We start from the raw sequence: 27,781 nt of genomic DNA, 5'->3' as shown, positions 1-27,781 counted from the left end.
TATTCCTTTGTTTGGTTGTAATGCTGGAATAGACTACCTAATCCCATTCTTTCATTTGGTACAATAAAATATGTTGATGAATAGAATCGTATTATGATCTTATTTCCTAAAATACCCTTATAATATAAATACAATTTATATTATTAAGGACTTTCATTATTTTCTTTTTATTGAAAGATAAACAATTTTACTACTATTTTTTTTTTTAGTTATGTCATGTATATATAATTTTATATATATATACACGCTTGAACAGGTATGAATAACCTGTGTTCAAGCGTGTGTGTGTATATATATATACACGCTTGAACACTGGTTGTACGCTTGAACAACTTGTCCTGTGTTCAAGCGTGTGTGTATATATATATAACTAAATTAAAAATCAAACTGAGAAAGTATAGATAAAGAGAGATGGAGAAACAGAATAAAAATAAATAAAAAATAAACCCTAAACAGAATCAAAGAGAAACGATACAGAGAAAAAAAAAAACTCATAAACGTTTTGGGTATATATATATATACACGCTTGAACATAGGTTGTACGCTTGAACACAAGTTATATATATATATATATATATATATATATATATAACTGAATTAAAAATCAAACTGAGAAAGTATAGAGAAAGAGAGATGGAGAAACAAAATAAATTAATTAATTAATTAATTTTTTTATTATTATTTTTTAAAAAAAGCCTAAACAGAATCAAAGAGAAACAATACAGAGAATCAAAAGAAAAAGAAGAAGAAGAAAAAAAAAAACAGAGAAACGTTACAGAGAAAAAAAAATCCAAGAAATAGAGAGAGAATGAAATAACCAAGAAACAAAGAAGAGAAATCGAAGAGAAGAGAGGGGGAGAGAGATCGCTTGCGCAGAGAAGAGAGATCGTTGCTCTTTGAGAGATGGAGATCGTTTTGCAGAGTCTCCTTGAGAGACGTGGGTGCTAGAAGGGTAGGGTTTTTGTGGGCAATTTACACGATAATTTTAATCCCACAGGAAAGGATTAGCTAAGCCACTCGTTTTTGAGTGGCTTAGCTAACCCCATGTATATAGGATTAGTAATCCCATGGGAATAACTATTCTCAGGAATAGAGTGTTACCAAACAAAGGACTAGCTATACCTAGTGTTAGCTAGTCCAATCCAAGGGTCTAATCCGCGAACCAAACGGGGCCTAAAGGATTACAAGAAGTTCACACTTACAAAACCTTTGCAATTGACACTATTTTGCATAAGACAAGCGACCCACTTGCCTTCTACCGCAGTAGCCCTTTCCAGAGACAACTGGCACAATCCTTATACGTGATCTCCCTTCACCGGAACTCCGGTTGACTTCATTTTAACAATCAACAAGTAAAACAAATGATCACTCTAAGAGAGAGAGCTATCGATCTATATCAAGACTCTCTTAGCACATGACGGCGAACGCTAGATGCAGAATTCGTCTATTTCTCTTCTATAAAGATGTATTTATAACATTTACAAAACCCTAGACCTGGGTCCACATTAAAAACACGTTTTGGGCAAAAAAATCTACGAGGTGTCCGGACAGGTTAAGTGCCTGTCCGGAAAGGGCCTTGCGGAGGAAGAAAAAACATGTTTCTGGAACTGCTGCCCGGTCAGGCTGTCTTGCTGTCCGGACAGCCTTGGCAGGACAAGAATTTATGTTTTTGGAATTGCTGTCCGGACAGGGAAAGGGCCTGTCCCGACAGGGCTGCAATGGAGGAAAAACTGCATTCTGGAAATGCTGTCCTTTCATGATCAATAGCTCCGATCGATGAGCGTTTGTGGTCTGATTGAGTTGAAATTTTTTAGGGATGTTCATGACACGTGAATCCTCATTATGAAGGGTGGAGATTGGATTCTGAGCATTCTATATTAGTGTTTGAGCTCGTGAACAGTAGCCTCTGCATTTTGGAACGAAATGAAGCCAACAAAAATACTTACAAAGTATCTAATGAATAATAATGCTTTGATTCAATTATGGTTATAAGTAACACATTGTTTAATTCAATTGTGATTATCATTGTACATGAATAATATAATTAACTTTTAGACTTACGAGTTATATCATATTATATATGTATTATTTGTTATTATATAATCATATGATTTAATGATCAATTCATCATATGATATAATCATATCAATTATATTTTTTGAAATGAATCATATCAATTATAGTGATAATATATAAATTACTAAAATTATAATGATAATACATTAATACTTCAATTGTGGTTATAAGTAACACATTGTTTAATCTAATGACAATTACTTAATTTGATATTATACGAATCACATTATCATTGTACATTAATAATATGATTAACTTAAATAAAGTATTTGAATTGTCATTGAATCATATGATTAAGTATTGATCTTATACATTTATATTATTCATATCCATATATGTATAATTATAATTTATAACATATATAGACTTAAAAGGTTATAACATACATTGGAACTAAGTCTCTAAATACTTAATTGTTGTATTAGTATGAATTGGTATACTTATGAGTTATATCATATTGTATATGTATAATTTGCTATTATATAATCAAATGATTTAATGCTCAATTAATCATGTGATATAATCATATAAACTATAGTGATAATATATTAATACTCAAATTGTGATTTAATTATCTAAAAAAAAAATGTGTGATTTAATGATCAAGTAATTATGTTATATGTATAAATATTATTATAATTATAATTATAAAAATATATTATATAAAAAGGCGGTTAGCAGTTACGGCTAGTAAACCTAATAACCTCTAATTGTTAACCATTAGGTGGTTATAGAGGTTAGGCGGTTAGTGGTTAATATGGTTAAGCGGTTAGGAAACCGCCCGCATTGACACCTCTATTTAAAATCCAAGACTAGCTTTTGTGGTATTGTTTAAAACCCAAGCCCTTTTTTAGCCCATAGTTGGCTTCATTTTATGGCCCATGTTTGGCCCATTCCAGACAAAAGTTGCCGATGTTGAAATCCCGTCCATAATAATTGAAGTTCACAACCGCCGATGTTTCAAATTTCGGCGCCATCAACTCCAGCCACCTCCCTCGGCCGCCATCGCCTCCAACAAGTTTCCGGCCACAATCTCGGTCTTCGTCGCCGATCAAGAAACAAATTCAAGATTTCACAAGTCTCTACCTTGAGTTTGAGGGGAAATGTTCAAGTATATGTGGGCTTGTCCCACATTGCTAATGTATGAGAGTCTCTCTCCATTTAGCTTCTATATATTGAGGCATCCTATATACTATCAAATCATTCAATAAAAGCAAAATGTAGCCTATAGGGCTTTAGTGTGTGGATATAGACATATTGCCGAACCACCTTAGTCTTGTGTCTCTTTCTCATTATTTATATTTCCGCATTATCAAATCTTTCAATTAATAGGTGGTCGGTTAAATGTTGATTGCAAGTTTTTATGTTAAGATTTATCAACTTCTTTGTAACTACAGAATCAGTAAAGCATATATATAAATCTATAGAACACGGACCCAAAGGACAACCACAAATCAACAGGACAAAACAATAAGGAAACCTACCAAATAAAATTCAAAATTCACTTGAAAAACTGGTCAAGTGACAAAAAAAAAAAAAGTTTGACCTCCTACCAAACCAAACCGAAGTCAAAATATTATTTTTATTCCGCCTACCAATCACTGTAAGTTGGATGTCAGTTGATGACAATATGGTGACGGTAGGTAGGCGGTTGACAGACTTGTGGTAAATGGTTAATTAAAAGCAAAACCGAACTTGATGCATCCCACAGAGTGTACAGTCGGAGAACGGAATGTACGTCATAGTGCTTCCTATATCCACAAGAAGTGCGAATTGCTGTGGAGGCGTCCCAATCCACAGCTGCGTCGTATGGTAACTACAAGACCAAAATCCAAAAGCCTCAATGTACATACGGTCGATAATTAACACCAAATTAACGATTTAATAAAATAATCCAAAAAATATTAATAGAGTTAAAGAGAACCCGTCGAAGACAAGATCGTCGTAGAGTCTCATGCGAGCGCGGGGGTGGACTGAATTGTGGAGATTGCATCGGAGATGATGATGATGATCAAGATGGGAAAGACTAGGGGAAGAGAGTTGGAGAGGGAGAATCATGGGCTATAGAGAATGATCAGAGAGTCTATTAGGAATGAGAAGACGAGAAGCACAGAGGCTAGTAGGTTAGCCATGGCTCGAGATGGAAGATGGTTTGGAAGAGAGACTGAAAGAGTCATGCATTGCCTTCCTCACGTAAATACTTAAGAGATGTCTCTTTTGATTGTAATATCTACACAAGTAGTACTGTAGAAGTTGATCAAAGTCTTGATGATTGGTTGACTTTGGAAACTATCTTATGTAGAATTAATAGGACCAAATTGGAACTTGTTAATATCTTATTGGTTGTGAAAAAAGCACAATAACCCTAAATAACACTTGGAGAGGTGAATAGATATTTCAGTACCATCCTGAAATATCTTATTTGAACTTGTTAATGTAATATCTCAGTACCACCCTGCCACCTTGTCCTAATTGTCCCTATAATACGGTCAATAGACATGTAGCACTATCTAGGATCTGGATCCCTTGGAATTCCAGATTCTTGAATTAGAAGATTAAAGGTCCAAATTGTGCCACGTGGCTAAAACCACTTTCCTCCCAAACCCACTGTTTTTAGATGCCAAAAGACTGTCCCTCCCAAAACCCACTTCTTCATCATGTCTAAAAAAGGAAATCCCAGCTTTACCCTTCTTCTTCCTCTGCCTGTTCTTCCTCTTTTTCAGAAAACCTAAAGAAAAAATGCATTCGCTGCTGCGTCTAGGCTAAAAAAAAAAAAATTTGAGGTGGAGGCGCTGCTTGAATCGCGCGGGCTTTCTGCCGCTTTTGGTGGACTGTCGCTTGTCAATTTTTCGTCGCCTGTTCGTCTTTGTCTGCGTCTGGGCCAAAAAAAAAAAAAAAATTTGAGGCGGAGTCAAATCCACACTCAAAATCCAACGCCAAACACCAATACCAAATATCCTTTCAGGGCGGGTTCTTTGATTTGGGTTATTGTGTGCTTTTTTGAATTATAAGTTTTCTAAGTCATTTTGTATTGAGGCAATTTTTTTTTTTTTTTTTGGGTACTATGATTTTTTTTTTTTTTTGACACTCAGATTGAATACTTGGTATTTTAGTTGTGTGAATTGAGTGATGTTTTATAGTTTTTTTTTTTTTTTTTGAGAGAATTGAGAAAAAGAAAATTAATCGTGAGAAAATTTGTTTGTTCCGGACTTCATGTTTGCTGGTGTTTTGACATGTATGGCAAAAAAAAGTTTTTTATTTTTTTATTTTATTTTATTTGTTTGCAGAAATGTCTTAGCATTAAACTTAGCATTAATTCATGAAATGAGTTGTTTATTGTGGTTTTGGATTATACTTTGTATGTCTTTTTGGATTCATTTCAGTCTCTTGCAGGAAGTTATTTGTGGGTTTTCTAAGACCAAGGAGGATGAACATGTGTGGGACACTTGTAATTGTTAACCAAGACTCTCACTCGCTACAGAAACCTACCTTCAAGGAATTTCTCAACTCACAACCACAGATGGATAATGCTGCTCATATCAATCACATCTCATAGTGCTCATCTCAATGGCATCTCATAGATTAGATAGGATTACTTGTATACATTATATTGTTAATTTGTATTTGGATTAGTTTGCCCTCCTTGTAATTTGGGGCCTTTGTCAAAACTTTCAACTTAATGAGTTCAAAATGTATGCAAGAGGTGCCTTCTTAAAATCCTGTTTTCCCTATGTATCACATTGATTCTAGTAAGTTTCTTTTTGTCATTAAGCAGGTCACTTTTAGTGGAAACTTTTTCTCAAGTAACTTGGAATACCATCTTAAAGCTCAATATTATGTCACTTTCACATTATAACACAATAATTAAGTTTAAATGTTGCATCTAACATTCTCATACATTAATTATCCTTCACAAGAACAAGACCAAATGGTAATGAGGAATGCAACATTTCTCAAAAATCAAAACACATAGTCCCAAAACAAATCTTTTTTTTTTTTCCTCAAACCAAATCTGGTTGCCTTCGGAACAACAAAAAACCACCATCCAAGCTCGCACCACCACAGCGACCTAATTAATATTTCCAAGTGGCGATAGAGAATTCAATGTCCTGAACATGTTTCAAAACTAAAGTTAATTTTTCAAATCAATAAGAAAATATTGACAAATTTATATCCAATAGTAAGTTTGTTATGTACCATGAAAATTTATGAAGCCCATATTTGCATTTGTGCTACAGCAAGAGATGCCATAAAATTGAACCCATTAGTTCCCTAACAAAACATTGTCATTAAACTAGTTAGCCTAATATGATATGCATTATTGTTTTCAAGCATAAATGAAATGTTTTTTTACCTGATTAGTATATGCATTATTAAATGGTCTGTTATCAAATGGTCCCTATATAATCACAACAAATTGTTATCAAATGGTCCCCATATAATCACAACAATCACAAAAACACATTTTTTTCTTCTTGAAAGAGTAAAATGGTGAAATGTTACCGGTGGAAATTCAATGAGATTGATTCCACATCTATGCTGAAATGATTCTTCAAATGTTGTCCTTGGTACCAAATAAGGCACTTGATCAATGTGCTATATTATAAAACAAAATAAAATTTTATTAAGAAAAGCCACAAACAAATAATGCATTTAGACATATCATACATTTGTAAAATGATTTTACTATGAACTCAAATAATGCTTACCTGATGGGAATGACTTTCTACATGTGAGTTAGAGTTGACATCCTGAATGTTGAGTGAGCAATTAATTTCCTGTCAATAAGAAGAAATTTTAATTAATCGAATCATATTATATATAATAAGTTGAGATGAACGCAAATTTATAGAGCTAGAATTTTACATGAGATGACTTTTTTCCAATATTATCCTTTTCTGTAATTTTTGTTTTCTTCCTTGATTGCTTCTCAATTCAACCTCTGAATCGTTTTCCTCCCTTCTGACCTTCTTTCTTCTTGATCCCTTTGACCGTTTCAAGTAATTTCTCAATAGATTGGGTATGATTTGCAATTTCATTGTCATCTGACAATGATAATTGAGCTTCATTATCAAGACTAACACGTGAAACATTTTTAATTTTTTGAACTTGCTTTTACATTTCTTTTACCATCTTCTCTACAAAAGCATATGCATCTTCATTATCAGCTGCTTCGGTGGCTAATCCCACTAGCATTGGACACAATCTTCTATATCTTTGTGTAACATTTAAATTCACACCATTTTCCATATTCATCGTCGTAGTATTTAAGATGTATTCACTCTTTGCTTCTCTTGTCCACCTCTTCAAAATGTATGTACTAGGAATCATCTTTATATCAAGCAAGTCAAAAATCTTCAAAGCATGGCAACACAAAATCCCAAATGTTTCGCACTTTCTGCAACTACATGAAATTATCTTATTGACATGGTCGCATAATACTTTATACTCTCTAGTTTCATCAAAAATACCAACAACATATTCATGCACTAATTGGCTATCATTGCGATGTTTAATTACTATTACTGATGCATAGTCATACTCATCATGAAATTTTTTAAATATCACAGGAGTATATGTATGTGATGCCTGCTTCAACATAGGGGAATTCTTCAATGCTAATGTAGGCAATTTTTCTCTAGCATGAAATTCAGCTTCCAATTCCTTATGTCGCTTTTGCTCTACCACCCGCTCAAAATGTTGAAAAAATTCCATCATACTCAAATCTGATTTTAAGTAAGCTTTCAAATCACTATTTATGCTTTCACTGAGTTGAGTACTTCGCACACCTAAAGTAAAGGCATTCTTCATGTGACACTTGGCCCATTTTGTCTTTAATTTGTATATACCGTCCAACCAACTAACTGACCCAACATTATACTTCTCAATCATTTTGTCCCAAGCTTCTTCAAATTCAGACTTATCGTCATACTCAAACATACAAGATTTAAAGTCTCGTAGGAAATGAGAATCATCTTTCATCAAATTCCCCAAATGCTTAATGTCATTTTGCATGATGTGCCAAGTGCATAATCTATGATAGGTTTCTGGCATCACCTCACTTAATGCCTTTGCCATTTCAGCATCTTGATCAGTAAAGATTGATCGAGGCTTTTTACCCGTATGTGCATCTAAGAAATTTTCAAAAAGCCATTTAAATGACCCTATTGTTTCATCATAAAGAAGTGTTGCCCCGAAAATCACAACCCCTCTATGATGATTAAAACTAGTAAAAACAGCTAGGGGTTTTAATTCTTTATTAGTGCCAAATGTAGTAACAAAGGTCATCATGTCACCAAAATAGACATAGCCAACGATCATTCTTGCATCAGCCCAAAAAATGTTAGTAATTTTTTCTTCAGCATCTAATTGAACTGCATAACGAAACGATGGATTTTTATTAATTTTTTCCTGAAAATACCTCAATAAGCAACTTGCTTCACCATATATCAAGTTCCTTTGCCGTCTTGTCCGAAGATAGTTTTTTTGATCAAGCTCAATATATCCAAGATTTGCCCTCCCACCAGCCTCTATACTCATCAGTGCATGTGTTGCCTTAGGAGAAATTCCAGAAGCACATGCCAGGTCAATTTCAAATGCTTGAACTTCTGACATTTTACGATGTGACCTCATCATATAAGCAGTTTCTTCAAGATGCAGAATATGATTATGTTCAGCTACAAAATCATAAACCTTATACTTTCCAGTCTCTCGTACTAATGAAACATGCAATCGTACAGGACAATTAGTCCTTACTTCATATCGATGACGAGTGTAAAGATGATTTCGCTTGTCTATTCCTCGAACACCTGCCCTACAACAAGTAAATCCCCTTGTTGTTACTTTTCCATCTAGCTTACTTTTATTTAGAAAACCTTTCCTTACACCATAACCCATTTGCTTTCCATAATTTCCCCAATGATTCCATGCATCCCCTAGAGTATTAAATTCCAAACCAACTTGAGGTGTCCAATCTATGTGGGTATTCACATTTTGAGAGGAATCGCCCGCGATGCCATCCATCTTTTTTTTTGTTTGTTTGTTTTTTGGTATAAAGGTATATTGCTGTCATTCACAATGAAAAACGCTATGCCGACTCCAAAAACTTGTTTATCACAATTTATGCGGAATTAATAATATGTAACAATAAACAATTCAATCACCCAAAATATAGAAAGCAATAAAGAGGCAGACACAGATATTTTGGTGATGAAGAGGAAACCTTTTAGAAACCGATCTAAAAGTAAAACCTCTACGGGGCAGCCAAACCCAGGAAATCACTATCAAAAGATTATCCAGAGATTACAGATACTAGGAACACTTACAACCCTTTGCAAGACCTTGGCTCTGTAAGATCGACAAGCCTATAACTCGTCTCCTTGCTCACAATCTTCTTCAACGTGATTATCTTTTACCGGACTCTTCCGATAGACTTCTCAACCGTAGATTTATCAAAAGAATAACTAAAACTCTAAGAGATTCAATTTAACGCTCACCACATATGATCTCTCTTAGCACAGCCTCCGACGAACTCTCTGGGGGTGAAAATTCGTACTTCTCTCTTCTATAATGATGTATATATATTCCCGACAAAACCTTAGACCTAACCCACTTAAAATCACGTTTTTGGGCCTAAAACTTACAGGGTGTCCGAACATGTTAATGGGCTGTCCGGACACGGCTTTGCGGAGCAAGATTTTAGTTTCTGGAAATGAGGTCTGGACCAGGGAAATTGCGGTCCGGACCCGGCCTGTCTAGTCTTGATCAACAGCTCCGATCGATTGGCGTTTGTGGTCCGATTGAGCTGAAATTTTGCAGGGACGTTCATAACACATGAATCTACATTATGAACGGTGGAGATTGGATTCTGAGCATTCTATATTAGTGTTTGAGCCTGTGAACAGTAGCATCTGCATTTTGGAACTGAATTAAGCCAACACAAGAACTAATAAACTCCCCCTTTGGCAATTCAGTGACAAAACCAAAATGTCGAGCCAATCCCATAATCTCCCCATATTTACTCCCCATTTTTGTCACAGAATGACAAAAGGTCTTCATGTTTCCTGAAACACTTCACAAAATACATCAAGGCATATATGGAACAAGAAGACATAAATAAAACTCATGATAAAAAAATGACGTAGAATGCGTGATCATAAAGAAACATCAGCAAAACTCTCCCTCAATGTATGACTCAATTAACAACAAGAAACTGGAAATGCAAAGCATGTTTCTTCCCCTCAAAAGTTAAATGAACACACATGATAACACATCAATAACTCATGTATTGCACAATGAATATCCAAACATGCTCCAAATATGTAAAATATACATGAGACTAAAAATGGCAAGAAACTCATATTGCTTAACCCAAGCAAAGAAAAATGTTCCATTCATCCCATGCTTGTGTGGTGTGTATGTAAGCCATCCAAAGAGAAATTTTTTTTTTTAACTTACAAAATGAGGAGAAAGTTTCACAACCATGAGGTTTTGACAAGTATATCAAATCAAAAGTCAAGCCTTATCATACTAGGGCCTAGCCACTCTCATCCTATACATTTCTCTTTGTAAAATATTTTGCACAAGTTTGACACAGTGAAATAAATTCATTTTGGAATATGATCTTTTTTGATTTTATTTGTTTCACTATTTTGTTTATTTTTCTCTTTGAGAAAGTGTCCTTAAACTTTTGGTGATTATCACAAAAGAGAAAGCAGGGATTTTTAAGCCCTAGGTTCAACTAGCATATGGTCAATTTGAAAAATATGACTAGTCAAAAACCTCATATGGTTACCTAACAGACCTCACAAATAAAGTGAAACAAAACCTCAATTTAAGCTTAAATGTGCACAAAAGATAAAGCATAGGCAAAATGTACCACATAAGCTCAGGCTTTAGGTAACCACAAAAACAAGTCCATTGACACAAATTTTCATCTCATGCATATTAAGAACATTCCAAGATGTAAGGAATTAAATCCATAAAAAGCAACATGAGAAATTAATGGACTATCTAGGTGCATAAGACAAAAGAAAGAAAAGAAAACAATCAAAGTAACATATTTTTGTCTTTTTAAAATTTTTCACAAAAGAAATGCACATGAAAGAAAACAAATTCAAAACAAAATAAAACAAAAATGCATTGAAAAACGAAAAACAACATGCTTGAATTGAGATTACAACAGGCAATACATAAATGTCCTTTAGCATTAAACTTTCATCACATCTTATAGGTCCCACTACAAAATAATGATTTGGTTTAATAACTACTTCTAGGTCTTCACAAGACATTACACATTCATGAACATTTGATTAGCAAGTAGACAAAAATCTTGGTGGTCCACACACAACATCTCATCTATAAGCCTTTCAAAGATCATGATATATGAATTTCTTGAAAAGTCCTTTATGAATATGCCTCATGACAAGAATCTCAAAACAAACATATATACACTCTTCACACAAAAAGTGTAACAAAAAAAATTGCAATGCATAAACTAGAAAGCAAAAAAAAAATGCAAAGCAAAGAAAAACAACATGCTCTAGGACTTTCAAAAATAAGCAAAACAACCAATCCTAGGCATGTTATTAACTCACCTAAATTAAGGTGAGATCACCATCACTCCCCCTCAATGGGTGAATGATATAATCCTTCCTAACTCAAACCTTCTTGAATGATGATGTAGAGACGTGAACATTTTCAAACTTGTCTACTTTAGACACACCTCCCATCATCATTACCAAACCCTCGTAATCTTTCCTAGAAAGAGAATTTTTATTTTTATGCACATGAGGTTTCAATTTAAAACAATTGGGTCGAATGTGACCAACTTTTCCACAATGATGACAAGTAGGGATAAACCTTTTAGGAGGTAGATTCCTAGGAGGATGGACGACTCTATATTTGGGGTAAGATACACAAGGCTCAATGTGAATTTTCTTAACATTCTTACCTTGTGAGGTCGAGACAACTGCTGTTTTTCTTTTAACCAAAGAGTCTTCTACTTTTTCTGATTTAACAAATATTATCTCGGAAGTAGAATCATTGTTAGAAGACAAAGCAACATGACAATCAAAACTTAACTCAGATTTATCACAATCAGAATTCTGAGTATGTAACATATTCTCAAGGGAATTGTTAGAGAATTTTTCCAATTGAGTTTCTGACTCTTTTAATTTATTCTCTAACAAATCAACTTTAGAACCTAAAACAGAATTTTCAGATTTTAGAGAATCAATTAAAGCATGTGATTCAGATAATTTAGTAACAATAGATTCATTCACATGTTTAAGATCTTGAAACTCTCCCAAACAATTTGTGTATTGATGTCTCAAAAGAGTGAATTTTTCTAACAAATTGTTGAAGGAGTTTATAAGATCATATTCCCCTTGAGAAGTATTCATAGTAAACAGGAGTCAACAGATCTCACTTAACAATTTAATCCAAACAGAGTGAACCCGCTCTGATACCAATTGAAAAACGCTATGCCGATTCCAAAAACTTGTTTATCACAATTTATGTGGAATTAATAATATGTAGCAATAAACAATTCAATCACCCAAAATATATAAAGCAATAAAGAGGCAGACACAGATATTTTGGTGACGAAGAGGAAACCTTTTAGAAACCGATCTAAAAGTAAAACCTCTCCGGGGCAGCCAAACCCAGGAAATCACTATCAAAAGATTATCTAGAGATTACAAACACTAGGAACACTTACAACCCTTTGCAAGACCTTGGCTCTGTAAGATCGACAAGCCTACAACTCGTCTCCTTCCTCACAATCTTCTTCAACGTGATTCTCCTTTACCGGACTCTTCCGATAGACTTCTCAACCGTAGATTTATCAAAGGAATAACTAAAACTCTAAGAGATTCAATTTAACACTCACCACATATGATCTCTCTTAGCACAGCCTCTGACGAACTCTCTGGGGGTGAAAATTCGTACTTCTCTGTTCTATAATGATGTATATATACCCCCGACAAAACCCTAGACCTAACCCACTTAAAATCACATTTTTGGGCCTAAAACTTACGGGGTGTCCGGACATGTTAATGGGCTGTCCGGACACGGCTTTGCGGAGCAAGATTTTAGTTTCTGGAAATGAGGTCCGGACCCGGGGAATTGCGGTCTGGACCCGGCCTGTCCAGTCTTGATCAACAGCTCCGATCGATGGGCGTTTGTGGTCCGATTGAGCTGAAATTTTGCAGGGACGTTCATAACACATGAATCTACATTATGAACGGTGGAGATTGGATTCTGAGCATTCTATATCAGTGTTTGAGCCCGTAAACAGTAGCATCTACATTTTGAAACTGAATTAAGCCAACTCAAGAACTAACACACAAAAATTAAATAAAACTCAAAATATGCCAACATAACATTGAGTGTGATCTTGGAAGAACAACGTAAAAACTTTACACAGAAAGATGGTGACATATACCACCATAAATAAAACTAACAATGTATAAGAAAAAATACCCTTGCACCATTAACAACATTAAAATATACTGTGAACGTAAAACTAAAATGCAGGTAAAAGATGAAATAAGAAAGTTATCCTGATGTAAAGACCCTAGTACAAAAGAAACATTAAAATCATGTATTCACTAAAACTCATCTCAGTGAAACCTAAAAGCTCATGCACCAATCAATGACTTTTGCCAACTAACTTGCATTTAATCTAATTTCTCAATATCTATCAGAGGCCCTCAGGCCACATATCACAGTTGCATAGTAATAGTAAATGGTACATTTCCTAACAAATACACTCACCAACTTGCATTTAATCTAATTTCTCACTATCTATGATTCAAAAAAAAAAAAAAAATCTCAATATCTATCCGAGGCCAATATCATAACTGCAGAGTAATAATAAATGGTACATTCCTAAACAAATACACTCATGGAAATACCATAGACCAAGTACCTTTTTTTTTTAGAAACCTTAACGCCCTCAAAGAAGCTAGATTTTTCTCAGAAGTTCTTCTGCAGATGCTTTGGCGTTTTCCAGAAGAGGAAGAAATTGATTTTCTCTACATGTTCTACTTTTTCCAGAGCAAGTACATAATCAATGTTAATCCTCCCTGAAAGAAAAGAAGCCTTAGATGCAGAGGAAGAAATGTCTAGATGTGAGGAAGAAGAAGCCTTAGATGTAGAGGAAGCAGCTTGAAGAAGAGGAAGAAGGGTAAAGCTAGGATTTTTTTTATTTTTTTTATTTATTTTTTTTTAGACGTGAGAAGTGAGTTTTGGGAGGGAAAGTCTTTTGGCATCTAAAAACAGTGGGTTTGGGAGGAAAGTGGTTTTAGCCACGTGGCACAATTTGGACCTTTAATCTTCTAATTCAAGAATCTGGAATTCTAGAGGATCCAGATCCCTATCTAACACCCAATAATGATTGTAGGAGGCAAAGAATTTGGTACCATTACCTTGCAAGGCAGTACTGCATTAACGAGCAATATTTGGCAACGGTCATACCTCATTAATATAGGACGTTAGCATAATGCCTTGCCAAACCAGGGTCCTACTTTATCATTGAACAATACTTGGCCAATGTCATGCAAGGGGACCAGACACTCCGCGAATGTAAAGGAAATTACCCATTCCAAGTACAATATTCATTCTCAACACTATCATTCTTGCATTCTACTCTTTTTTTTTTCATCTAAATCTTCTTTATTGACTTAAGTATCAAAGACATCGTCTATTTAAAAACATGACTATTTGAAATTCAATTCTAAGATAGGGTAGAAAGAACTTCTCCACCCACCAAATAAACAAGCTTGTGCAACAAATCCAAAGCTATAGGTGAGCTTAGGGTTAATTGTGTTTACATAAAATTCCACCTAGCTTTATCCCCCCCCCCCCCCCCCCCCCAAGCTTTCTTGGAGCTCAATGGGGCTCTCTACAACATGACAGTATGTTCTTGTTTCATCGCCAACTCCTTTCACGGTGGATAATAACCGTTCGCAACCGCTATACACACTTATCCACATATGTAGATGCAGATAGCAGTTTTATGGTATGCAGATGTGGATGGTAACTGAATCCGTATTCCCTTTATATATATATAACCCTTTTTTTTATTGTTTGCCGGTAATGTCATTTATGTTTGTCGGATTTGAAATTTATGTTTTTTATATTTTCTAGATTTGTAATGTTGTTGGATTTCACTGCTGAAAAACCCTTATGATTTAAATGTTTTATATGTTCTTCTTTTATTATTATTATTATTATTCAAATATTTTTTACCTTCACCAACTATAGATAGATGATACAGGAAGCTAAATAATGTATGAGATAAAAATTTCATAGCAAAATGATTAGCAAGTATGATATAAATAATAGTGTTCAACTATAGATAATGCCTTTTATATTTACTAGAAGCAAGAATTACAACTTCAAGATAAAATGCTTATTACCTCATATGCAGATTGGATAATAATCGTATTAACCGCAATAACCGCGCAGGTGCGGATAGTAATTGCATGATGCAAATGCGAATACCAAAAATCATTTATTCACATTTTGTGAATGCGAATGCAGATATTGCTAATAACCGCATCTGCATCTATATTTTCACCCCTATTCCACAGGCAATCGGTCAATGTTTCCAAGCATCCACTATACTACAAAAAAAGTTGTTATTTAGCAATGACATTTTCTGGACGCTAAAAGTTCAATTGTGGACGTTATTGATAAACATCGACACTGATAAGTTGGACGCAAATGCTTCGACGCTGAAGGTCAACTGAAGCTCATTAGCGTCGACTTCCAAAGTCGACGCTGATAATAACCCAACATCATCCACATATGTCGACACTAATAATATTTTGTACTAAATGCTATAGAGCTAGAACTAAAGCTATAGTGGACGTTGTTGCTCCATCATCAATGTTGACTCAAAGTGGATGCTGATTATTGTGCAATAGTGTCAAAATTTGTCGCCACTAATAGTATTTTAAAATAAACGCGTTGATGGTGGACCATCAACGTCCACACAAGGTGGACGTTAAAGGTCCACCATCAACTTCCGAACAAGGTGGACGTTGATGGGACACCATTAGCATATATCCACATTGTCGCCTCTGAGGCCCTGACAAACTAAAAAAATAAAACATTATTAGCTTTAATTTTTAATTTTTAATTTTTAATTTTAATTTTTTAAAAAAAAAAAAAAAAGAAGCAATTTCCCTGGAGTGGTTTGAGCAACATAGTACTCAATGAGATGTGAAGCAAACAAATGGAGAGGGATTCACAATCCAAAACCGTAGGATTACCACACAAGCGTGATTTTCATAAAATTACTTCAAATACAATGAACTAGAATTAAAAATCATGCTTTGAGTCAAGCTATATAATGTACAGAATGCTTGAAGTCAAACAAAGTATCATACTATATAATGTACAGAATGTTTGATAATTACCACACAAGTTTTTCACTATTTTTTAATTTTGTGCGACATTGTCACACATGAAATTGACCTTCTATACAGCATAAATAAACAGGAACAGAAGAATGCAGGACAACATTGCTGGTTTGACATGAATTCCGTTAGTTTTATCAGACTCTGGTCAATAGCAAACAATAGTTTTTATGAGACATGACCACTTTTCGATTTTTTATTTTTATTATTCTGATGGAGGGTCAATAGTGTCGCCTAAAAGTAGAGTTCATAATAGGTCATCAGCGTCCACAATTTTGTAAATTTTGTAGATGCTAATACTTTCTGATTTCTGATTTTTTTTATTTTTATTATTCTGATGGAAGGTCAATAGCATCTCCCAACAGAGTAGATGCTAATAATAGGTCATCAGAGTCCATATTTTTGTGGACGCTGATACTTTTTTATTTTTAATATTCTGATGGAGGGCCAAAAGCGTCGCCCAAACGTGGATGCTAATAACAGGTCATCAGTGCCCACTTTCAATAGTTGACGCTAACTTGAGAAAATACATCAACGTCAATATAAAAGTGGACGCTGATAGTGTATTATTAGCGTCGACACTAATAGTTATTTGCGGCTGCTAATTGTTTTCTCACCTCAACCCCTGAGCGGGATAATTTCCCATTAGGATATTTGCATCGACATATTAGGTTTGACTAAAAGATGGACGCTAATAAGCACCTTTTAGCATGAACTATAAAAAGTGGATGCTAATAAGCACCTATTAGCGTCCACTGAACGCTAACAATGTCGCTGCTAATAGGTGTCCACTGAACACTAATAATGTTGCTGCTAAAGAACAACTTTCGTGTAGTGCGTACAATCCTAAGTGTCTTAAATGATTTAAGTACAATCTTAACCATGTGTCTATAATCTCTTGGAAATCCTACCCTTGCAAGTCAATTTTTAAAGATAAATCCTAATCAAAGTTTGTATTATTTGGTATCAATAATAACCACCAGGACAAACGTAGGTTGTCAATCAAATGGATTGCGACTTTGTAATCGAGGCACAAAGGAGATGACCTATAGGTTGAATACTATGTATGTGTATAGTATTAAGTTATTGAATACTACTAGATAAGTGGAGCCACCAAAAGAGAGAGTTACCATCGACTTAAGTGAAATTGAATTCTACCCAAAATTTATATCATTCACGTCCATAAAATTTATCAGTGCGCTTACACTTAAAAGAGTAACTCCAGTAAGTTGAAGCAAATGTCATGAAAGCGTTTGGTCCTTAATGATGGCTTAAAATCACGGGACTCATCATTCATGTGTCTGTCTTGGACGCCAGAAAAACGTGTAAAGAGAGAGCGAGAGACAACAGCTCTGCAGAATTCCCTTCATCCTATTGTATTGATCCCTTCAAGGGAACAAATTGTTGCCAGTTCAACTATGGTACACAATAAGCTGTTACATAAAAAAAAAAGGAAAGCATTTTAATCTATCTTACTGGGGAGATAAATAAGCACACTGTATCTTGTACAGCAAGGGTAACTCGTCCTGAGAGGTTGAATCAATGCTACAGATATCCTCTGAAATGTAGAGAAGAATATCATGGACCGATCAACTATTGGAATGCAACTCCATGAAGCTCCATCATGCAAAAAGTGCAGTTAAAGGCAAATGCTTGCAATTGTATGTATCTGTATACTCACATTCGAGACGCTCTAAGGTTAGAGGTGGTTATTTAGAAGGAATGCTTCACTTCTGAAGAGCAGATTGATGACCCTCTTGTGCTACAAAGCAGCTCTATTCAGCAGCAGCGGCATGCTTAAGAAATTTTTTTTTTACTTTCTTGAAACATATATAATATTTGTTGAGATCAGTTCCCAGTGTAAGCAAACCTCTTGGACAGTATGGTAATCCAATCGGGAGGAACGGCGCCACTGCGTAAAACCAGATACACAATAAATGCTATATATGCAGCTGTGCCAGTGCAGACCACAAAACCAAACAGCAGTCCCTTAACTTCAGATACAAAAAAATCTAGCAACAGATACCCATTGATCACCATTACCAGTGCTGCCACAGTCCATGCCACCCTCTACAACATTAATTGACAAAGTATTAGAAGATAAAAAATTGATAGAAACGAAAGATTTAATCTCCATATATTTCCTTTCTGTCAGTAAACAAAAAATTGAGGGAAAAACTCTAACTGGCATACGAATGACAAGTTGAGCATGTAGTCTGAGGTTACATTAGTCACAGTTCTCTTTTTAAAGTTAAATCATTAAAGAGACAAGATTGCTAGCCCTGTATTATCATTAGCTCCCTCTCTTGGAGAGCCTTTGTTGGTAACCTTCTCTTTTTCCTGTTTCCTCCCAAGTATATAAATGCTCACCAATAAATACCCACCTATAGATGACTACCCTCATCTTTTCTGAACATTCCAAATCTCAACAGAGTAGTTGTTTCCCTCTTTAGCAGTATGACCTCCAGATTTAGTTAATATTTACTTCCTCCTAATAAGATCCATTGTACTTCTATTTGGAACAATATTGCAGTATATAATGCAAATCAAATGGCGGATATTCCTAACAACCATTGCATGCTTATTATGGACATAAACTTCATTGAAAAAGAGGCAAAGGACCAAAGTTATCACCCAGATATTCCAAAATCTATGACCTTATCTCTTTTTGATCCATTGTATGTCTAGTTGCAACCATATTGCAATATATCATGCAATTCAGATGGCAGATATTCCTAAAACCATGGCATGCCTATTATGCGCACATAAACTTAGTCGAAAAAGAGACAAAGGACCAAAGTTATCACCCAGATATTCCAAAAATCTATGACCTTATCTCTCTGTTATCTACAATTTACTGAGATTGGTTTTAATCTCATTGTGCCAAGCAATACAAGTAAACTTTTAAGTAAATAATAATAAAAACTAAAAAGGAAAAGGGACCTAGCACCCAAATTCACAAAACATGAGACCACCTACCTAAACCATGGTATACAATCATCTTCATTTCAAATGAAATTAATAGTATTTATTTTATGGTCAAGATTAAAATTTGGTGTATCTAACGGTGTACATGATGTCATATTATTTAAAAAATTTTAAAAAATGCCAACATTGGCTTCATGTACGCCATTAAATGCACCAATTTTAAATCCTGACCATAAAATTAATAGTTTTCAAATGAAATGGAGAGGATTCTTGTTTCCCATGGTATACTTGCGTGCAAACAGTAATCAACAAATCAGGTTAACATGAAAAACACAAGCTCAAAGAAAACAAAACTCAAAATATAAATACGTACTTCTTGTTAGTGCGTTTACAAATCTCTCTAGTACAGTCCTAGATGAATTGCTAACTTAAATTTGCGTTACCAATAGAGATGTGAGTAGACAATACAGTTTAAGATAAAACTTAATTGACATTGAGAATCCAAATGGAAAATTAATTCGATCAATACATATATCAATAGACATATTTTACGTCAAAAAAAAAAAAAGACAAACCGGAATCATAATGAGGATCAAGTACAAGAATGAGCAAGCAAGTAATTAGAACTGTTTCAAGAGAAATTTGAAACAAATAACAGTTGATGGTTGTTTTGACATGAGAAGCAATTTCTTAAGTTTGTCCTTTTTCTCTTAGTAACTTTTTTTCCAAACATCAAAGTTGAATTTGTCGAGTATGTGGTGATCTAAAATCAATTTCAACCATAACTGATTCAAGTAATAGACTAAATAGATGCCTCATTGTTTACCCCTATTGTTAAAAGCTTGAGGCTACAAGGTCTGAAACACAACATATGGCTGTCAACACAAAAGTGAAAAATAGTATGCCCAAAATGACATAGTAGTAAATTGTCCACAAAAGGCCAAAGGGGGCTGCCTTCCAAATTGCCTATTCTGGAGCTTAAATTGGCATTCCTACATTCCTTGCTTGAGGGGTCTACGGCTTATGGCAGTGTTTCTACTAATTCTCCCAAGTTTTTTTTTTTTTTTCAAGTGCGGAAAACCCAGGACCACCAGAAGTGGTAGGATTTATTCTCATAATAAAATATAATATGTCGAAATTTTTTGCTTTTGTAGATTTTATTGATTATTTAAATCTCAGAATGTGATTCTTTAGGGAACCCCTCTGTATACCTCCTGTACAATATTCTATTTTTCAATGACATTAATATTATTTATCAACAAGAGAGAGAGAGAGAAAAAAAAAAAGAAAAGAAAAAAAAAGTGTAGTGAAGCTCATGAATCATAACTTACCTCAAGAACAGGCCCAATTCTGAAGACCCCCATGACCTGCTCATTGGCCACCAATGTAAGAAGGGGAATAAGTGCAAAAGGAATCTGTATTGACTGAAGCACATTAAGCCACTCATTCAAGACATCCAACGAATGCTCAGATGTATTAAATACAAGAGCTACGATGATAGTTGGCACAATTGCAAAACTCCGTGTGATCAAAGCCCTCAGCCATTTCTTAAGACGGAGGTTGAGAAAGCCTCCCATGATAAACTGTCCAGCATAGGTGCCAGTTATTGTGCTACTCTGTCCAGCCGCCAATAGCCCAATACCCCAGATATAAAGAATTGGGAGTCCTCCTCCGTACTTCTCCTCAAGATACTTCCCTGCATTTACTAGTCCAATACCATGGGCTTTTTCAGTACCATAAAATCCCTTGGCAAAAACAGCTGTGACAAACAAATTGATCATGAAGGAGATTGAGAGTGCAATCGATGCCTCAATTGAATAGTAGTTGAGTGCTTCTTGAACCCGGCCTTTCCTGTTGGGATCAATCTTTCTTGACTGTACCAAAGCAGAGTGCAAGAATACATTGTGAGGCATTATGACACATCCCACAACTCCCACAGCCTGCCGAATTGTTTTTGAGCTGAGTCTTGGAATCAAAATGCCTACGAGGAGGATCAAATTCAGTTAAATTCTACGGCCCCGGCCAATGATGATACCTGATAAAAGAAACACGCTGACTGATTTAATGTCCATCAAAATAGTATTCAAATTTTTACCCATTAAAAGTTCTTTCCCATTGGGTTTTGTGTCCGCAAACATCCAGGCGAATGATAGAGCCATGGTCGCAATGAGAACCGCAAACACAGCTTCTAGCTTCCTCACTCCATAGTTCTCAAGAAATAGAAACATGAAACTGTCCATCACAGAAACAACCGAAAAAAGCAAATCAACCTTAGCTATGAATTGAAAAAAACAGGGAAGGGTGTCAATTCCACTTCAAAGTTCAACACCCAGAACCCAGAAACAAAAACTACAAAAAGGAAGTCAAAGTTCACAGTGTTTATGTCAACCACATTACATTTCAAGAAACTTCACAAACATGCAACATTTGAAGAATAAAAAAAAAAAAAAATTAAATTAAATTTGGCAAGACCAATGAAAAAGATTACCAATCGGACGCCGTAATAATGACTCCGGCCCAAAGCGGCAAGAACCCGTTGCTGAGAATCCGGATAGCGATGGCACTCCCAATCACCTCCTGAATATCGGCGCCAATGAGGGCCAGCTCGGCCATGAACCAAAGCACCAGCCTGGCCCAGTTGGGGTACTCGTCCCTGCAGAGCTCGGCCAGGTGGCGGCCCGTGGCAACCCCGACCCTGGCTGAGAGAAGCTGGATGAGCAGCCCCATGGCCGTCGCCCACATGAGCAGCCACAGCAGCGAGTAGCCCGCAATCGCCCCCGCCTGCAGATCCCCCTCCAGATTACCCGGATCCAGGAACGCTATGCTCATCAGAAACCCCGGCCCCGTGAACATCCACAGCTTCTTCCACGAGAACGGCGGGACCCAGGAAGAATCCACGCCCTCCGTCTCCGACTCTTCCCCGTTGGCGATCAGTATCTTCTCCCGCGCCTCGAATGCCACCTCCTCATCGTCCGACGCCGATGCGAAATGGGACTGCAACAACCGGCTCGCTTCCTCCTCGCCCTTGGGCACCTCTTCTCGCGCCTCGGCGCTCATGGTTTGCTCTCCGCTGCAGATTAAGCAGGAGAGGGTGATGGGGATGGACTCGTGGCGTGCGCGGGCGCTGGATTTATACCGCGTTTTGCGGGGGTAGGAAATGTACTACGATGGTGTCCAGATGTTGCAATGCTCCGGTTGGTGCCCATAGGGAGATTGACACGTCTGCAGGGGGTGCGTGGCTTTCCAGTCATTTTCCACGAAATAAAAGGAAGGGTGAGCCTGCAGAAGTGACTTCTTCCAAGTGCCCCAACCAAATGGAATTTTTGTGCCAATTGTTCTTCATGCGTGCATTCAGGTAATATTGTAAATGCCATAATTTTTTTTTTTTAAGCAAACAACATGAACATAAAAAAGGTTGGATAATCCAATACTAAGTCTTAACACAACCAAATTAGTGCTAAAAAAAAAAAACATAAATTAAAATGAAATGAGCCAAAAGAATGACACCGCTCTATGTATTCTGGGCACAAAAGTATTAAAAAAAAAAAAAATGCTTTCCAATTAAGATAGTTTGTGTTGAGAAGAAAAGCATAAAAAGTTTTACTACAATAATATACATATTTAATACAAGACATTTTTTCCTTCTCTATTTTCTAATCCTATTGGGTAGAGTAATTCTAGAATTAGTCATTCCATAGGTTAGATTAGAGACAATTTTGAACAATTTTTCAATGATGGAATAAATCTCTCAATCATTTTCAAACAAATTTTTCAATCCAATTGCGTTTGCTTTTGTGATATTTTTTTACGGTAAATGCTAGGTTTTCTCTGAGTATTCTTCTAGTCCTAAATGGATATTATTTTCTAAAATTCGAGTGAGAAAAATAAGGGCCACTTTCTTTTTTGCTTTTTAAAAAAATAATATTCACCTAAGACCAAAAGAACACCTAGGCTACCTAGGCTACCTAGCATTCCCTTCTGTCACCCTTGCACTTTCTCACCAAATATTTATAATGAATAATGCTATTTAGTAGACTCTCATATTACGGCCATACAACTATGATGATGTGACAGCGAATATCAGTCATTGATTTTTATTTTTACAAGTTCTTTTTGATCCAAATGTTGATTTTCACTATTACGTCATTATAGTTGTATGACCGTAGTATGAGAGTCTATTAAATATCATTTCTCATTTTTAATAGTGTTAGGTTTTGGGTTGGCCTAATTCAATGACTTGTCTTGTAAATGTCCTTATTGTTGTTGTTTTTCTTTTTGTTTAAAACTTTGGGAAATAGATTTTAGGCTCTAAGAGGCTCATTGAAAAAGCTCACTGTTTTCCTGTCAGAATGAGTCATGTAACAGGGAGTTACTGGTTTCCTGTCAGGAGTGCTGTTAGGACGAGATATGTAACGGGGAATTATTGTTTTCTTGTCAGAAGTTGCGTCAAGACGGAATATATAACGGGGAGTTACTGTTTTCTTGTCAGGATCTGCATTAGGACGAGGATGTGACGGGAGTGAAACTGAAGCTACTATGTTCTCGTGAGGAACCTCGTCAGGACGGGACATGTAACAAGACCAATGTTGAAGCTACTGTTTTCTCGTACGAGGCGGCATTAAGATGAGACAAGTGACGAAGAGGAGACATTTGTTCTTCACGTTAGGACGAGACTGCTTTCTCGTTAGGACGTGGATTTTTCAGATCTACGAATTTGGTCTTCCCGTCGTAACGAGAAAGTATCTTGTTAAGACGTGGCGACGGAAATGTTCTCATATTTAAGGAATTTCCTGCTCCGTTTTCTACAGACTTTTTGGGCAGTATTTTCTCTGTGTTTTATTGATAGAAGTCTCAATTTTTCTCTACGGGTGCTAGGTCTCGGGAGATTGATTCAAGAGAGGACGTGATATAGCTTTGGGCTGTCCTTTTCTCTTGATTGTTGGCGTGTTGCCTTGATTCGTTTGATGAAAAGAAGATTGTAGGTTTGGTGAGCTTGAAGAAGGAAGTTGTAACGCCCCCAAAATTAGCCTTGGCTAACCTAAGAGGGTTATTGGCAATTACCCCAATTGAACCAACTTGTGGCTAAAAGGGAAATTACCCCTTTAAGCATTATCAGAGTTAAGGTATAGGAATGTGAAATAAATCTGAGAAACTATTGAATTATCAAATGGACAAGTATATTCCTCGAAATTAAAACATGGAGCAACTAATAATAATGTAAAGCAAACCTGATAAGAGCATGAAAATCCTACGCAAGGTCCGTAGTGGCAACCGTGCCACTCTTGAGTTCTAGGAGCATGCTTCCTAAAAGGGTAATAACAGTGTAAGTCTAACAACTTAGTAAGTAAACCTTACAATTAGTATGATTGAGCCAATTTAAGCATAAATAAACGTGCAGTTTTAATAATCATTTAAAAAGATGTATTGTCTGTGTTAATACACCATAAAAGTATTGTTTGGTTAATAAAAAATGGGTGTACTCCCGGCGGCAATCTCCTAAGTATTTTAATGCAGGAAAAATTAATGCTTTATAGGTCATAACTCTCATGTATGATCTACTCGAGATATTACCAATTCTCAACAGAGTTAGCGCTGTCCCGAGGTGCCTGTAATCTCCAGCCATTTTACGCTGCCGTTCATCCCATTAGTGGCATAACTGAGTTTGACCTCGGATGGCTCACACCACTAATGATGTACATCCTATAGTGACCACCCATTAGGGAATGGTTGCGCCTTGGTCATGAAACCATTGGATCCAAAGCCCCCACACACATACCTTTGACCATAGAATGAAGTCTATATAGTAAGCCCATGGCCATTATTCCACACGTGCCGGTGCCCATGTCATACAATGCATCTTATCAACTAGTTATTAAAGCAGTTACCAAGTGATTACAAAAATGTAGACATGCTCATATCATACTCGTGGTCAGTCAATTGGCATATCTCACATTTTTAAGAAGTGTTCGTAAGTGTTTACTTACCTCGTACGCTCGTTTGAATCCTCCGACATTGCTAAATCCTGCTATAACGGAATATAACACACCGTTACACATAGTACTAGAGGATCCTTACGAGTAGGATACTAGGTTAACCTAATATAGGGGGTTACTAGGACCTAAGTTGCACAAATGGGGCGAAGGCGGATATCTGACCTTCTGACCGTATGTCCGGGTTCGAGGAACGTACGTCCGGTCAATGAGTAGGCATTTCGGTCGAAAGCTCTTAACGGAGTTTCAAGGCTCCTATGCAATCTAGAGGCTACTATAACTCCTTCTAGGCTACAAAATAAGCACATGCATCGTAAGAAAACTCAACATAAGCAATCAAAGAAACATTAAAACTCTTTTCTTGATTTTCGTAGAAAAGATTGCAAGAACTTTAACATGGTGCCATTGCAACTCAAAACATGCAAAAAGGCTTTAAGGACGACAACAAGAGGATAAGAATGGTTAAGAGATTACCTTGGAAAATGGCAAGAGTACAAGCTTTCTTCTTCCTCTCTCTCAATTCTCAAAACTCACAAGGCACTCACAATGGGTGGTTACAGAGAGCCTAAGGGCAAGATGATGACTTCAAAGGGGTGGTGGGGGTTTGTATTTATTGAGGAGAAAAGCTGGAGGTGCTCGCCAACTATTCTAAAAAGTAGGGGACGTCCAGTACTATTACACATTGGTTAAAAGAGTTCAGTGTACGTTCTGGGTATTATCCAAGGGTTAACCCAAAAGTAGCATACGTCCAGTGGTCCCCAGGCATACATCCGCGCTAAAAACAAGAGTATACATCTGCGTGGCCCCATGTGTATGTCCGCGTGGTCCCCTATGTGTACTATTGTCAGGCATACGTCTGTGTGGTCCCCCGGTGTACGTCCGGTACTAAAAACAAGAGTGTACATCCGGCAACCCTAGTGTACGTCTGGACAAAAGATTAAACTTGGGTTTTACTTCAAGGCTCTATGGTTAAGTGTGAGGGCTTTTGAAGCTGAGATGACTTAGAGTTTTCTGTTTAGGGCTGATTTAAAAAGCTATTTGTTGAGTAAGGGTTTAAAACTCTTTTTAAAACAATTTAAAAAGTCGGGGGTATTACAGAAGTCTACCGAAGGATCGGTGAGGAAATGCACTCCGTGAAGATGGTCAGGGGAGACAAGCTAGGACACTTGTTGTTCTTACTAAGTTTAGAAGTCTTCAAGATTATGAATATCGTCTAGTCTATAACTCTGAATCTTCATATAATGATTTCTCGGGTTTGACTGCTCCGAATTGGTTTTTACCTTTGAGGTGCTCAAAGAGTTTTCCACTTCATAAATAAATCGTGTGTTGTGTTTGCAGTGTTGTTGACATTCCGCTGTGCTTGTTTTAATTTGTTACTTGTGTAGTTTGTTATTTTTATTATTTGGCGATTAGAGGTTTTAACACGTGTATAAACTAAATAAACTAGCTTTTCTGTTGAGTAAGTTAGTTAGTTTTTAAGTTCAAGTTGTTAAACTGTTTTCACAGTTTCAGTTGCTTCATTGGTAGCTTGTATATAAGCTTTCTTGCTTCTGCTTGTAATTCATGCGAGTTTATTATGATAATGAAGAACTTCTCTTCTTCTCTGCTCCATCTACTTGCTTCTTCTTTCTTCTTCTCCTTCTGTTCTTCTTCCACATACAACATGCTCTGTTTTCTTCTTGATTCTATTCATTCTTGAATAGTTTGACATGGTATCAGAGCCATAATCACAAACTGTGATTTCTTTGCATATTCTGGTCCATCTCCAATGGCAGATTGTTCATCATCTTCCGCTCATGCAAACATTCCACCTGAATTTTCACCAAACATTTCCCCTGTATTCTCTGCTTCACTGGCAGAAAATCAACCACACAACCATAATCTTTCTAACAATCCTTTCTTTGATCCTTTCGAAAACCTTCTCCTTCAATTCATCCTGAACCTGTTGCATATATGACCAAAACTTCACCAGGGCCTAGGTTTTTTAAGCAAAACTATAGGAGAGATCGTCCCATGTGTTCACATTGTGGAGTAGCTGGTCACACTATTGAAAAATGCTACAAAATTCATGGTTATCCACCTGGTTTTAAGCTCACTCGAACCAGACCAGTGTCACATTCAGCCAATCAAGTGCAATTGCAAGGAACTGACCTTAGTGGTCCTATTTCTCATCCTCCTCAGTTGAGCAATTCCATTCAGTTGAATAATTCTTCTCAGTTGAGCAGTCCTCAGTTGAGTGGTAATCAGTTGTCCATGATTTCTGCTCAATGTCAACAACTGATGAATCTACTAAATCAAGCATCAATACCCTCAATCATCTGCCAACTCTGTTGTTGGTAATTCAGGTATACTCAATCC

At 36.2% G+C, this 27,781-nt stretch overlaps 2 protein-coding genes across 4 annotated transcripts; both read right to left on the bottom strand.

Moving 5' to 3' along the window:
• Positions 1–7,191: 7,191 nt before the first annotated feature.
• On the bottom strand, positions 7,192–9,099 carry LOC132185141 (protein FAR1-RELATED SEQUENCE 5-like). The gene has a single exon (XM_059598954.1). It carries the CDS (start codon positions 9,097–9,099, stop codon positions 7,192–7,194), a length of 1,908 nt encoding a protein of 635 aa, XP_059454937.1.
• An 8,548-nt stretch (positions 9,100–17,647) lies between these two features.
• Positions 17,648–22,546, bottom strand: LOC132183844 (metal transporter Nramp2-like). Of its 3 annotated transcripts, none has more exons than XR_009440520.1 (5): positions 21,922–22,546; positions 21,529–21,665; positions 20,765–21,414; positions 18,187–18,575; positions 17,648–18,063 (listed from the first exon to the last, which is right to left on the bottom strand). XR_009440520.1 is itself a non-coding variant. In XM_059597297.1 (4 exons), the coding sequence occupies exons 1-4, from the start codon at positions 22,488–22,490 to the stop codon at positions 18,354–18,356; spliced, it is 1,578 nt and encodes a 525-aa protein (XP_059453280.1). In that variant the 5' UTR covers positions 22,491–22,546; the 3' UTR covers positions 17,648–18,353. The 3 variants fall into 3 exon arrangements, 1 of the variants encoding a protein (XP_059453280.1); XR_009440521.1 differs by having other exon boundaries at positions 17,648–17,938; XM_059597297.1 differs by having other exon boundaries at positions 17,648–18,575.
• Between the last annotated feature and the right edge of the window lie 5,235 nt (positions 22,547–27,781).

This window comes from Corylus avellana, chromosome ca6, assembly GCF_901000735.1.
Source record: "Corylus avellana chromosome ca6, CavTom2PMs-1.0".
Classification (NCBI taxonomy): Eukaryota; Viridiplantae; Streptophyta; class Magnoliopsida; order Fagales; family Betulaceae; genus Corylus; species Corylus avellana.
This window is presented reverse-complemented; position numbering and strand designations above follow the sequence as displayed.